General features: G+C 42.8%; 2 protein-coding genes across 12 annotated transcripts; both read right to left on the reverse strand.

Moving 5' to 3' along the window:
* Positions 1–2,551: 2,551 nt before the first annotated feature.
* On the reverse strand, positions 2,552–5,542 carry LOC112282555 (glucose and ribitol dehydrogenase). 3 transcript variants are annotated; one of them, XM_073534316.2, is made up of 4 exons: positions 5,408–5,542; positions 4,502–4,644; positions 3,589–3,998; positions 2,552–3,457 (listed from the first exon to the last, which is right to left on the reverse strand). In XM_073534316.2, exons 2-4 carry the CDS (start codon positions 4,626–4,628, stop codon positions 3,092–3,094), a joined length of 903 nt encoding a protein of 300 aa, XP_073390417.1. In that variant the 5' UTR covers positions 4,629–4,644; positions 5,408–5,542; the 3' UTR covers positions 2,552–3,091. The 3 variants fall into 3 exon arrangements, with proteins under 3 accessions (XP_073390417.1, XP_024376059.1, XP_024376057.1); XM_024520291.3 differs by lacking the exon at positions 5,408–5,542 and adding an exon at positions 4,841–4,980; XM_024520289.3 differs by lacking the exon at positions 5,408–5,542 and adding an exon at positions 4,769–4,909.
* LOC141044410 (uncharacterized) lies at positions 5,244–9,619 on the reverse strand. Of its 9 annotated transcripts, none has more exons than XM_073534313.2 (4): positions 7,781–9,619; positions 6,535–6,607; positions 5,978–6,062; positions 5,244–5,590 (listed from the first exon to the last, which is right to left on the reverse strand). In XM_073534313.2, exons 1-4 carry the CDS (start codon positions 8,939–8,941, stop codon positions 5,536–5,538), a joined length of 1,374 nt encoding a protein of 457 aa, XP_073390414.2. In that variant the 5' UTR covers positions 8,942–9,619; the 3' UTR covers positions 5,244–5,535. The 9 variants fall into 9 exon arrangements, 2 of the variants coding, with proteins under 2 accessions (XP_073390414.2, XP_090106602.1); XR_016502959.1 differs by having other exon boundaries at positions 5,540–5,590; positions 5,978–6,066; positions 7,781–9,614; XM_090250476.1 differs by lacking the exon at positions 5,978–6,062 and having other exon boundaries at positions 7,781–9,618.
* Positions 9,620–14,532: the final 4,913 nt, after the last annotated feature.

The following is a 14,532-nucleotide window of genomic DNA, read 5'->3' on the forward strand; positions in this document are numbered from 1 at the left end:
TTTGAGCCTCCATCTGGGATTGCTCTACCATATCTTCCATACTATAATTTCTACGCCAGACTCCACTATTGTAATGTCTTCTCACCTCCCGATTGATTTTTTAAGAGTAGCTTGTAATAGCCTCAACATAGTACCTAATATAACTACAAGAACTAACCTTAGACTAAATGGTGACTATTAGCATACTACCAAAAATAAACACTTTAAAACTTGATCTGATACTAATGAAATATGACTAGACTATCTCAAAAATCTAAGATCCTTCCAATCCACAACAACATAAGGCCTCTTTACAAAATAGGACAAAATAGACGAGAATATAATTGAACAAAACTAAATAGAATAGGACATGAAAGACAAAACTGAGCAAACAGAAACATAACAGAATAGATTTGAAAAGAAAGATGCAAAACCAAACTGTCGTAAGAGAAAGGATCCGAAGCCATATTTAACCAGATGCCCCAAAAGGCCTTAGCCAGTCGTATTTATACCTTGTCCTATCACCCTAGACTTTCTAGAATATTCTTAGGTAGTAGGCCCTATCTAAATAACCACCTTAAACTCTTTTTTTAAAAGGTTCTATGATAGGTTCTACCTAGATAATTGTCCTAAGCTTTCTTCTAGAAGGTTGTATAATAGGCCCTACTTAAATAACCACCCTAAATCCTTTCTTGAATGTTCTATGATGGATCCTATCTAGTCTACTAATCTAATGTCAATTCTAGAAACTTCCATGGTTCTAAATATCTATATAATTATCTTATCTATACCCTGTTATACATAGACTTTGGTAGATGTAATTGATAAGCGACTTAACTGATTTGTTCATAAATAAGAAATGGTTCACATCTACCATAATCCAACTTATCACAAGGGCGACTAGCCTTAATATTACAATGAAGTAATCATACCTTTTTGCCAATATAAGATTGAGGTTGTTTCTTACAATAGGCATCTATACTAATCTTTTATTATTCTTGAGCTTCTTTTAATTGTACCTTTGTTATTACACGTAGCTTTAATAAATAATTTTTCAAATCTTTTGTTGCAAGATTATCAATTTTTGAGAAGTCAAAAGTATCAAATTATAGATGATAGCCATAATTAGTAAAAAAAATGTATGTTAAATAGAAAAATATATTATGTTGTTATAAATAAAACCATGTCAATGGCAAAATAATTATCTAATCATCTTGATGGTAGTTAATAATATATCTCAAATATTATTCCAAAACTCGATTTATTTGTTTTGTTTGTCTATCAATTTAAAAATAAAAAGCTAAAGTTAATTTTATATCCACCTTCAAAATCTTAAAAAGAATTCTTCAAAACCTCAATACAAATTAGATTCATCTATCTAATATAATATCTTATGGCAATCCATAATAGCAATAAATATTATTAAGAAAAAGTTTAATTTTTTTTTCACTTGCAATAGATTTTGATCTACAAAGAGATATTATGTTAATTTGAAAATATCATCTATCTAAATCTATTATTAAATAAATGATTTTAGATACAAAAATTCATTTGATTTAGTTAAGATTCATTGTGCCAAGTTATTGGTCTATGCAAATAATTTTTTAGTTATTGCAATATATATATATATATATATATATATACTTATACTTTTTTTTCACTTTGAGTTTATTTTTTTCAAACTTATGTGCTTAGCTTCCTAAAACATAATCAATTTGATTAAAGTACATTCTAACTTCTCCCAATTTTAACCAAGAATTGGTAGAGTTTGTTGAACATGATTGAATGCTTGATATGCCCTGATTTCAACTTAATTTGAAATCCATTGTAAGATTTTAAGTTGCACTGCAGTTTGCCTTAGTACAAGTTTTAATTTGAATGACAAACATTCATTCTAATGAGCACGGTGGTGAAACCTTGATTCCTATATATTTTTCATTTTTTATTTTGGTTTTATGGAATGACAATGTAGGTGGATTAAGCCATTGGATTGGATCTTGGGTTGATTTAAGGCGGTTGTACATTTTCGGTGGAATAGAAATTTGATTGAATTCCTTTGATGATGTTGCCAGTACGAGCTGAATGCATTGTTTTGTAAACTAAAGATGGTGAGAATTGAGATCTACATGTCCACACAAGAACTTCCAGAGTTAGGAGAATGCATGAAATATGAGTAGAAATCAGAGAAAATCGAAGGAAGGAGAAAGGCAAGTTTATCGGAACTGTGCTTAAATTAGGAGTTAGACAGAATACACAAATAGCGGTTGAAGGAAAATGAGGATGAGAGTCCTCGTGGTAAGAGCTATGACAGGAATGGAGTTATTTTTCTTGCAAGTTGTAGCAATTTTGTCGCAGGCAGTGTGGCAAAAGCATCGCAAACGTATCCATGGCATTTTTACTGAGCGATTGTGCGGCAACATAGAATTTGCGAGAGCAGCTGTGGGTGCAACATTCAACTTGGCTGTAGCAAAAGCATCTGTGGTGATTCTTGAGAGTTACAGTGCTTCAATGGTCAAGTCAGTTGCATGTTGTTAAATTACATTGAATGCATATCAAGGAAAGTGTTGGAGAATTCAACCTCAAAAAATGCTCTAGAACTGCTTCAAAAAACACAAGATATCATACAAAAAAGTGACCAGTGACCAATGTTATACGTCATCAAGCATTTGATCAAATATTCTCATCACGACAAGGTCAGCTTGAAGCTTCAAATCTTCGTGGGTACTCTGTCATATGTCATTAGGCTACCAGTTCTCCGGCATTCATTGTTGCAAAGTATTTCACCTTCACATCACCACAGCAAAGAAGCAGCCTTCATTCACAGGACGCGCCGGAATGCTATCGCTACCCTTTCTTCTACCGGCAGGCTCGCAGTCCCCGAAAGACGCGAGTTCTCTTACATGTTTTACACAAACGTAGCGCAGGAGTTGAGCATTCTGAAATGCAAGCAACATCCACACTGCTATTTACACAGGAATCAGGCTGGATGAATCAGCGATACAATGTCGCAATTCAAGCCCATCGGACTGACAGCCTCGGCAGGTCGCAAAGTGTCGGCATCCACCATTCGCTGGCAATGAAGGTTCCAGTGACGATGAGCACTGTGCGTGCCTCAAGCATTGACGACGGCGCCGCCGTTAGGGTGGAGCACTTGGCCTGTGTAATAGGAGGAATCCTCAGATGCCAGGAAGACATACGCAGTGCCGCATTCGAAGGGCTGGCCAGCGCGTGCCATGGGCACTGTGCTGGTGCCCCACTTGGCGCCTTCGGTCTGCTCAGCGGGGAAGGAAGCGGGGATGAAGGGGGTCCAGATCGGGCCTGGCGCTACTCCATTGACGCGAATCCCCCTCTTGACGAGTTGCAGAGCGAGTCCTCTTGTGAATGCCAGTATCGCGCCCTTTGTCGCGGAGTAGTCGAGGAGCATCGGAGCGCCTTGGTAGGCTGTGATTGAGGTCGTGTTGATGATGCAGGCTCCCTCCTGCAGATGGGATCGATCATCGAGAAGCATCAGATACCGTAGTGGAGATGTAGAGAGCTTCAGTGCATTTTGGAAGATGATACTTGGGAGTTCCGAGGTTGTGGAGAGTTGGATTTTGAAGAAGCTATTACCTTCATATGCTTGACGGCATGACGGGTCATGTAAAACATCGAGAAGATGTTGCTTCGGAAGGTGCGCTCTAGCTGCTCGGGTTCGATCTCCTCAATGCTCTCCTTGTAAAACTGCTCGGAGGCATTATTGACGAGCACATCGATGCGGCCGAACTCCTTCACTACCGCGTCGATCGTTAGCTTGCAGTTATCATCATGTCCCAAATCTGTCCTAATGACTCTGGCTTTGCACTTCCCGAGCGAAACCCTCTCGATATCTTTCACAGTGTGCTCGCCGTCGATATCCTCTTCAGGAGCCTTATACACAATCACGACCGCCTCTGCTCCCTCGGCAGCGAACAGGACGCTTACAGACCGGCCGATTCCCGAGTCTCCACCTGTGACGATTGCCACTTTGCCTTCCAACTTTCCTGAAAGCGATTTTAAAAACAGGTAAGTGAATCGGAAGTTTTAAATCCATTGAAACTAACGCGTTCTTTTAAGAATGCTGCTACAAATCAATCCCACAGCAAGAGGCATCATCGTGGATTTGAACACCCATCTTTCCATGTTCAGGTACACTTTCCATTAGGACGTGGTAAGAGCATTTGGAACTCCCTTCCTTTCCAATCTCAGTACACAATGAGGAGCTCATCGAAATAATAAAATTTGGATAGGATGTGTACAGAGAATTAATATGGTAGGATGTGAACAATTTAACACGACAATCACCAAAGTTTTCATAAGTTCCAGCTCTTTATCTACAAGAGGTAGGACAAGAAAGAGGTGAGCCCGAAACAAACTGAAGACATTCCTATGCATCCTAATAGATCGCAATGACATTCTTTGTGCACTCAATCGCCCAGTGTTATTGAGGATCCCCAGGAATAAAGATGAATTCAGTGGAAGTATCTGAGCAGAATCCAACACGGACCTGCGGGAACATATTTGTCCGAGTAGTACTGAGGTTTAGGTCCTTGAATCTCCGCCTCTACTCCTGGGTGGTGCTTCTGGGTCTGGGCAGGGATGTTCGGCGACGGGTCTTCAACCATCCGACTCATCTTGTCTGGCTCAAATCTGCGATCATCAACACCAACATAAATTAACCACAATCACCACAATGCCGACCCTCATCCCACACGACCATCACAAAACCCAAACATCAGCGTTACCAAACTGTCAACAATCTGAACGCACTCACAATAATTCTTGAAGCAAAAAATTGAACCGCAAGACTATGCTCTAATGTGCTATGAAAAACTCTGATCGAGACTTGATTTCTATCTCCGAGGATTTGGAGCTGATTTTTAAACAGAGATGCTTGAGCGTTGTCGCCACGGAGCATCATGCAGCAGAAGTGGTCTGTCACAACAAGAGTTAAGGTTTGAGCTAAGGGTCGCATGCAATCGAACTCATGCAAGTGCTACAAGTGGCGATGCAAAGGTCCTTGCCACTTGTTCAATTTTTGACTTGGCTTTCTGACTTTATTTCGTGGATTGTTTTGTGCCAATTTCATCACCAGAATCTCAAAAATCTTGCTTGTCATAATTGGGTTTTTGAAGAAAATATGTGGGTGTATACTTCTCTTTCGATTGCATGCAACCCTTAGCTCAAACAGAACTCAAACAGAACATTTAACAAGAGAAACAAACAAGAATCAGAGTCAGCAGGGGGGATGACTTTGTGATCATGCGCATCTTGCTAAATGCTGTGGATGCATGGAATATATGTCACTATTGAAACAACAGAATGAATGAAATTCAAACTAAAGGATTCCTGAACACAACGCAAACATCATGTTGAACAGGATTGCTATGAAACTCTAATACAGGTCACTCACAGCCATAGAGATTTAGCGCAGAACTTGCAACGTCATGACCTTATAATACTTTCCATCATGAGCCATGCTATGTAGCAGTCTCCATGTCAAGGTGCACAAATGTTTTTGAAAAGCTCATTGGCATCAGCTTATGGAGGTTTCCAAAGCTTTCTGAAACGGCTGCAGCACAGGCAAATTCGGACTCTGCACCCACGATTCCACAAAATAATTCAATCGCTCTGTCGATCTGCATGAAAATGGTCTCTACTTATGTTATACTCATCAAGTTTAGAAAAACTTAGACACGTTCTCCTGAAACTATGCCTTGCAAGGAAAATTATAATTTTCCAGATATGCTGGCCCTCAACCAAAATCAAAAATCATCGCATGGGAGTCGACCATTAGTTTTGAAAACTGAGTTCATTGTTTGCTTTTTTCACGCAGCGTTTGTTTCTGGCGACAAGGGTTAAGCGAAGATCTTCAACAAATTTGTCGAGGGGCAAGGACTAGCTATGAGGCTGTCTTTACTGACAGTAGAAACCTGCTGCTAAGTTCTAAAAAACAAGATAAAATGAGAAATGGAACCCAAACCTGTCCGTACACGAATCACAACTGTCCGCCAGAACACTTCCGGTGCAGGATGCAGATCCATAACATAATCGAATGCTGCTAGAAACTGGCTGAACAGTAACAAGATTTTCCGTAAACACTTAATCTATTTGATACAGCTTCCTAAGTAACAGATCGAGCCAGCATAACACCAATAGAGAGTCGGAGTGTAGGCTTTTCAGTTTTTGGAATCCAACTCTGCTGAAACTCATTTCTGACCTCCAGAATTATGAGAACTTCCAGTAGTTTGGTCTCTTTCTTCATGGCGGAAAGCTGATCAATATTAAAGAGCTAGATTCTAAAACACCAAATTTCTCAACCAAGTGCCATTTACAACTTAAATCATCAGCTATGTGATACATCGCCTTCATCAAAGACCAGTATTCAGAACCGCCGATTCAGACGAAGGGTTGGCCAAGAAGGTTAGAACTCCAACGCTTCTAAATTCAGAGTAGGGTGTACATTGCAAGCAGAGAGGGAATGTTGAGAATCCCGCAAACATCATTGAGTCCCAACACCATTTAATTAATTGCAGATACCTTGCTTCTGGCTCGGATGCCTCGGAAGTATGCTGTTGTCATTCCATAATGGTCCATACTTGAAGCTCAATATCTAGACTTCCTCGCACAGAAAGAGAAACACAATTTAGCATGAAAACATCTCTTTGAACAAGAAAGAAAAAATAAATTAGTTTATCGGACTGTGCTCTTAAAAGATAACCCACAGGACTATCGTCGCTGTGGACATGGGAGTCATCACCTAGCTGTAATGAAGATCACCCAAAGATCTAGAAAACTCCCACCAAGGGTTGATCATCAAAAACGGCCGACAGAAGAAAAAAAGTTAAAACTGCAAAGAACCATAGTCAAGCCGTCTTCGATGACATCAGGCGACCGAGCACCACAACTGCGTGTAGTACTCTCTCGCAAAGACTGGAGCTCCCATGACTCAGGTTCCACGCTGTAGGCTAAAGCGCCATGATTCAGAATAAGACACGGCCAATTCGTCTGGACCTCATATAAAGCTTACTGAGCATCATGAATGATATACATTTGCCATGACCTGCAAGAAACACTGGACATGAAGTACACCAACCTCTCTTTGCAAAGAAAAAATCCAGCAAAAACTGAAATTGGGTGCAAAAACAATTCTGGTACAGAGACTGGTTTGTCGCTGGAAACAGAGGGGTTGAGCCTCAGCATTCATTACATAGGAGTAGAGAAAAACTAAAATCTCAAGCGACGTCAAAGCCGCGGCACCTGACTTAGTCTAGTCTAAAATGGCGGTGATCTACTGTACGCATGTAGATAGGACAAAAAAAAAATTGAAAACTTACATTCTAAACCTTCTGGTCCAAAAAAGAAAAGCGTTGATCGGACCGCCACGGCGTTTGAAACTCTCCTGCTCTAGTTTTTCTACCTATGCCGTGGCACAAAGCCAAAAGTAAGCGGGGTTCATTCCCCGCAAGTCTTAAGACACCGAACAACCTCCCACATGTTGTGAGGCGTTCAAGCTCACTAATATGCACAGTTTTTCAGGTGCTGCTGAAGCCCTAACCCGGCGTAGAATCACAATCTTAAATCTCAAACCTTAGGGTGTATTCACAGGGTATACTTTACAAACGTGTAGCTGTCGGGCTACACTGCGGAGTTAGGGCCGCAGTCAGAAGACGCGCGGTTGTGGCAAAAGTGTTGATGATCAGTGAAAGAAGAAAAAATATTAAATAATCTTAGCGAGAGGTACAACTCATTGGTATCTCAAGATATCGGAGGCTTGCAGGCCTACCCAGGATTGTGACGCATCCTCGTACCCATGAGAGAAGCAATTCCTTGGCGGGCACCACTCCTCGTCTGTGGTGCTACTCGCATTCGGGGAAAGGTTCGTATGTGTCGAGCACTGGTTTTCATCCCATGATGTGTGGGGTACAAGCCTATCGTTCATCACTGGATGGCTTTGCATCAACGCCGCTTCCCAAAAGCCAGGTTTCAAATTTTGCGGCCACCCGCTAGCGTTCATTTGGTTGGCTGGAGCCGCCCGTTCTTCGTACCCGCTGAGGTTTTGCAACTGTGAATTCATCGGAGGCTTAGATTGACTTTCCTCCCAAGACCTCTGCGCTTGCGAGATGCCATTGAGGGATGGCAATTGCTGTGCTGGGTTGGACCACATACAAGCCTTCGCCATCACTGAAGCAAGCGCATCTGATTGGCTAGGCACATGCATTTCCGGTAGGAAAAACCCGCTGTTCATCATCATTGGAGAGAAACTGCTCAGCATGGCAGGACTAACCTGTGGAATCTGAGGAACTTGAGGTACCTCGTACAGGGATTGAAGGTCGGGGACCTCTTGCAGCCCTGAGAGAGGCTTCTGCAACGGAGGATACGTCCCCAGGCTTTGTTCCAAGGCTAAGTGCGAAGATGGAAGTTGCAAGCCAGCGGGGCCGAATGCTGACAACTGGTCGCCAAATCCCAGCATCCCTCCACTAGGGGGGAGCATCGAGAGCTGTTGCATGCAGGCACTTGCACTCAGCAAATCTCCTCCTGAGCCTGAGAGAGTCCTGATTGGGCTCGTTTGCGGTGTTCCACTTCGAAGGTAAGGATCAGTGCGGCTGCGGGTCCGAGTCTTCTTACGAGATCCTCCTCCAACTGGAACATTTCGCAGCGTACCCCCGACGGTCCAGTACCGTTGGCAATTTCGACAGAAATGCCGAGGTTGGTTGACACTGTAGTTGTTGTAGTAGCAGAACTTGGTGTTCATGGATTGACACCGGGGACATGGGATCACCTTCACGAGCTTGTCCCGGATGCAGCCACCATTCCCCCTAGTACCCACGGGCGAATCGCCTTCCCCTGATGGCGACCTGGAGTCGTTCAGTCCAGCTTGAAGCTCATCGTTCGAGTCATCCTCAAAATCTCTCAACACTTTCTGACGATTCATTGGTAGATACATGGTCGCCAACTAACACCCGAAACACACAAGAAAAAAAATCTTCTCTTATCACCCAAATCTCTTTGTTGTGCTTAGCCCCTTCACAGACCACGCACATAAAATCTGCTTCTTCTTCTTCTGCTTCCTTAACTGCGCTGCTGCCACTCTTGATCCTTGCGCACTAGCCCCCCAAACCTGTCAATTCCAAGAATCTTCACGTGATTCACACAGACACACACACACACCAACCAATCCCGCTACCTCAGCAACAACTCCACGTTTAACAGTTGAGGAATACGTTTCAATCGCCGAATGCGCGACCTTCTCAGTTGAACTACACCTTCTGACACAGCTCTCCAAACACTCCACCCACGGCAATCTCTCTTCTACTGAGAAAGCTCTACAACCTTTTCTATGCGTCTGAACAGCCGTGGGGAGGACGACTTGAATGTAGGATGGGGAAGGTGAGGGATAGGACGGTTGCAGAGGTCGACGAACGAAGGTTTAAGTGTCTGCTGGTCCCTGCGAGAATTCGTGAGAGACAGTCGCACATATACACTTCGCACTCCGCAACTATCTTTTGAACACTAAGGAGCATGTATCGACGCAAGCTGCCACAACGTGATCTCTTTTCGTTAAGTCTGAAGTGCCGGACTTGGTGAGTTTATCTATCATCCCCGCTGGCTAAACAAAGCCCACGATCCGCTTGCTCTTCCAATCTCTGAGATTGTCGTCCAAATAAAATTTTAAAAAATAACCACCATGAATTCTCTCCCCGTCTTCGGCACTAGAGGACCAACCACGGCGCTCGCCCAAATCGAGCACATGGGGAAAAACGAAAATCAACTGCTGGCGCATCGTGGGTCCCGCTACTGCTCCGTCCATACCCACGCATGCATTGCTGCCATACTACATCCGCCGCATGTCGAAACACCGGCTCATCCATCCACGCATCCTCCCGTCCTTCACCCCAAATATCTCTCCAGCCTGCCTTATATATCACCTTCACTGGTCATTATTTCCCCGCTAATCCACCACCGCTTCCAGCACTTCAATCTGAAGTTACCTCGTTTGCACCGATAAACTGACCCTTGAGCCCTAAATTCACTCGAAAACTTCCGACCATTTCCAACCAGTGTCTTGGGGTTTTGCTAATTGGGCCTCTACCCGGAGCAACAGGATACGCAGGCTACGTGGATGCATCTACGCCGTGTTATCAACATCCTAAGAATACTCCATCCACCAAACTCGAAGGTGCTGCCTAACTGTAAACTATTGAGAGCTCGCAGCCGGCGGGGAAGGGGCACAGACACCCCTCGTCTGACACTATCGACACAGAAAACACCACATCAGAGGGTCGTGGCCCAATCATTTTCCTCCATCCGTACAGCACCGAATAATATATATATATATATATATATATATATATGAATGTTATCCTAGCATGGAATCTCGTTACCAAATCCTTCCGTTCCGATGGAGCCGATTGAACTTCAACGAAGTCAGTTAGACTGCACATTTTCCTCATTCTTTGGGGGGGGGGGGGGGGTCACCATTCTGATGCCTTCGCAACCCGAGTTTTGTGTTCTGCGCCGCTCCTGGCCTCCACCTCAGTTGTGCAACTTGCATCTCACATGATTTCCTCAACCAAATTATGCAACTATGGAGAGATTTATCCGAGAACAAATTGGAGATATGCGGATTTCTTCACCGAGTCCTACTTCCCCAACGCTCTGACCGTTGCCGTGAGGAGCAGAATGGCAGAGCCTTGGTAGAGCCAGAGCTTTCAGCAGTGATATGCCAGAGTGCTGCCATGAACAGCCGAAAGTAAAAATCAAAATATGAAATATAGCTTCTCCCCCCAACCTCTCGGTCAACGACGTTCTAATTCCCCTTTCATCTCGCTCGCGGCGTCATTCCCAAAGCATCCAGAATGTTTCTGGCTTCTACCAAAAACACAAAAGCTTCAGTTACTGGTGGCGAAAGTGGGTTTCATAGGAGTGTGCAAACCAAATTCTCCTATCAAAAGCCTTCACATGATTCGGGTAATGAAGCGAAAATTCTCCTCATGTGTGTCGGGGCTTTTCGGTTATCCGCAGAGCAAAAGTTTCAAAAGCTGCTGAGACAGCTCAAAGCATATTTTTGTTCCCTCCGAAGCTCATGCTTACAAGGTATTCTGTTTGCATTCTCAAGGCGTTTCACTACCTATCAAAATAAGGAAATCTCAGCAAAAACAAAAAAAAAAAACAAAACAAAAACAAAACAAAACAAAACAAATTCTAACTTACCAACCCATCCTCTACTCTTTCCCATTTTCCAACTGGATGACATCATATAATTATTTCATTTTCCATGTAGCTTGGTCTTTGACCAATACAGCTCTTTGTGGATTACGACTGCTCAATAGTAAGGGAACTTTGATTGGGTCTCTGCATTGGGCTCAACCAGTCACCATCCACCATCCATTGCCTCAGCTTGCAAACAAGGAAGGCTCCAGGCAGTGCTCCAAATAAGGGGTAGAAGCCAGGCTGAACTGGGTGAAAAAAAAAAAAAAAAAAAAAAAAAAATCAAAATCAACAACAACAACAACACCAACAACATAGAAAGAAAGAAAGAAAGAAAGAAAGAATAAAAAATTAAAGCTTCCTCCAACATGACACATGCCCTACATCCACAAGCTTGAAGACAAAATAATGGTGAATCTGGTCTCTGTGAAGGAATGTAAAGGATGAGTGAAGGGGCCTGCGCTTGTGGGCCAGTTTAAGTTCAAAAAATTAATAATATTTAGAAAGGCCCCCACTTATTTATTTTCACTAAGTTGCTGAAGATGATGCCATTTTAGCACTTTCTCAGTGTGTGTTTTCTGGTGCATGGCTTGCAATGAGTGATAGGGCATGAAGCAGAGAAAAGGAAGAAGGGTGGAAGTGTTTATGTGTGGGGGAAGGGCTTTTTTGACAGTGGGTTTCAGGGTATGGAGGGCTTTGGCAGAGGAATAGTATGGCACCACTATCTCTCTCTCAGTGAACAAGGATCCAGGTTTTAGGGTTTTACCTTGTGCAGTATCTAGAGGTGATTAGCTGACTACAAACATTGTCCATGGTGCATGACAGAATGAATACTGACAGCTCAATATCAGTCCCACAAAATTTTAAAAATTCACACCAGTGAAAGACAATATGAAGACACAGTCGGGAAAAAGTCTCATTTAGGGAAGCTGCGGTGATTTTCACAATGAGGGCATTTTGTACTTGTGTGATACTGATTGAAAACAAGGGTTCCACATTGATTGTTGTTCTCAAACAAGTTCACCAAATCAGGGGGGGAGAAATCATTGGGGCATACTGTCTTTTGGAGCATGTTGTTGGCTGTGATCATCATCTTTTACAATGATGTGAGTATGTGTAATAAGAAAAATAAAATCAAAACAAAACGAAACAAAACAAAACAAACAAAAAAAAAGGGAGAAGAATATGAAAGACAACTTAGACCTCCTTCTATTTTGCACATGTGTTTTTCATTTGAGACACCTATACATCACTAATTTAAGCTACAGAAAATGAATGTTGGAAGTTGCTTAACATCAAAAGTAAAATGAAGAGAGATATAGAATGCTTGTTCTATTGAAAATTTTATAAGAATAATAATAAAACCTATAACATATTGGATCTAGGGACACCTTTAGACAACTACTTTCATTTCTGCCTCCAAGATTAGGCTCTCAAGTGCACATTGGGTGTGTGGACTTGGGCTACTGGAGCCCTGTTTGTGGCTCTGCTTGCAGCTTCATGTTTTTGGTGGCCCGACTCCAGGGTAGTGGCAAAATCCACATGGGACAGAGTCTTTATTATTGTGGCTCTGACCTATCAAGAGAGCAGCTAAAAGATCACAGGTCCAAAAAAATATATAGTAATTTGGAGATGTGGCTTGGGTTGAATGTGTTTGAGCCACAATAAGAAGAAACAACAAATATAATTGCATGTAGGGGTGCAATGGGTAATATCAGAAATGTGTCATGGAAAGATATGATCCAGGAAAATTGGTGTGATGGGTATTTTGGATCTCACATGCAATGGCTTTCATCCACTTAAGGTACAATTAGTCATCCATGAAACACATTCACACAACTAGTGTTATTTATTAGTTACTTGCTAAAGATAAATAAAAGACACTTTAATTTTCTTTCCCCACAGTTTTTTGGCCCGTATTCTTTGAAAGATCTAAGCAATGCCTTGGGATGTAGTGAGGCATTCCACAGTATAAAAATAAAGTAAAACAAAACCATTGGCATTTCCTTTTAACTTCACACCACTCCAAGGGCTGCTGTTTTCTGACATGGATACGTCAGAGCAGAGGCTGACACTCTAAACACGAAAGGATACAGAAAAAGAAACGAGCTTAAAGTCAAAAACATATTGATTAGGTGATACTTTTGATCCCAAAAGTTTGATTGGGATTACTTCTTTATACTCAGATGCAGCTTTTTGAGTTTTGGAAATGGTTAAAGAGGTTAACGACCTGCAATTCCTTGTAGCCTCATTGCCCAAACTCTAGTGTATCTGAGTCCAATCACAATGTATCCTTGAGTATGCAACACATGTGTATTGGAATACGAGTAAACAATTGATCAGCACTCATGTTTCTTCTTCCCCTGCCTCCCCTATTTTTTTATTTTTTTACTTTTTATCTCTCTGTATGCAGCAGTTGATAAGAACGGAGTCTGAGCAGTTACTAGGAATATTCCACCGTCTTGCTTTCTGCACCCATAGATCTTCTCTTCCATTTTCTGGACAATCGCAATGCTGCAACAGCTGCAAATCATTTAGTAGCGCAAGACACAAGCTTGCAACAGACTACTTAAAACGCCACCCTTAAAGCCTGTCCTGGGGAAAAAAGCCAGGAGTTGGCTAATTGAAGATCCACGGAAACGGCGCAGTCGACAACCGGCGGAGCCAGTCCCGAATTAGCCCGACGCTCCGTTCGCCCTTGATGATGGATCGTCGAAGCAGCATCGAAAGTGTTCAAGCAACTTCCGAAACAACCATTTGCCCCAATCTACAGTCACAGCGGGGTCACCCCAATGCAGGCGTTGACATTACTCACCAGGGTCCTAAATGACCCTCACCTCGCGGGATGCCATTCTTCTCCAAGGGCCTTTCGGAGCCCCATTCTCTTGTTCCAGATCCTCGCATTTTCTTTTTAGCAGCAGCTTAAGCTAAACGGATTAATTTTATACATCCCCATCGTGAGTTTATTTTGGCCCTCCCTGTTCTCCTCCCTGTCGTCATATGATGGTATTTCGGGGTCTCTCCAGGCAACGCCTCAGGACGTCCAGCGATTGGACGCAGACGCGGGGGAGCAGTAAGACAGGCGCTTTTCGATGTTCAGCTCGGGATCGATAAACTAAGAAGCTCAGTCCTTGACTCAAGTGCCTGTGAATTAGTAGTAATAGTAGTGGGAGGTTGGTCCTGTGGAACCCGATGCAGTGGGACAGATCATGCCAGACGTGGCAGGGGGAGGAATCTAGGCTTCCGAACCAGCACTGTTGGTTTTGCTGCTACCGTTGGATTACTGACTCCGTTCCTGCTCGTCATCGTTATCGTCATAACCACAGT

Source organism: Physcomitrium patens, chromosome 5, assembly GCF_059467195.1.
Source record: "Physcomitrium patens ecotype Gransden chromosome 5, ASM5946719v1, whole genome shotgun sequence".
Lineage (NCBI taxonomy): Eukaryota > Viridiplantae > Streptophyta > Bryopsida > Funariales > Funariaceae > Physcomitrium > Physcomitrium patens.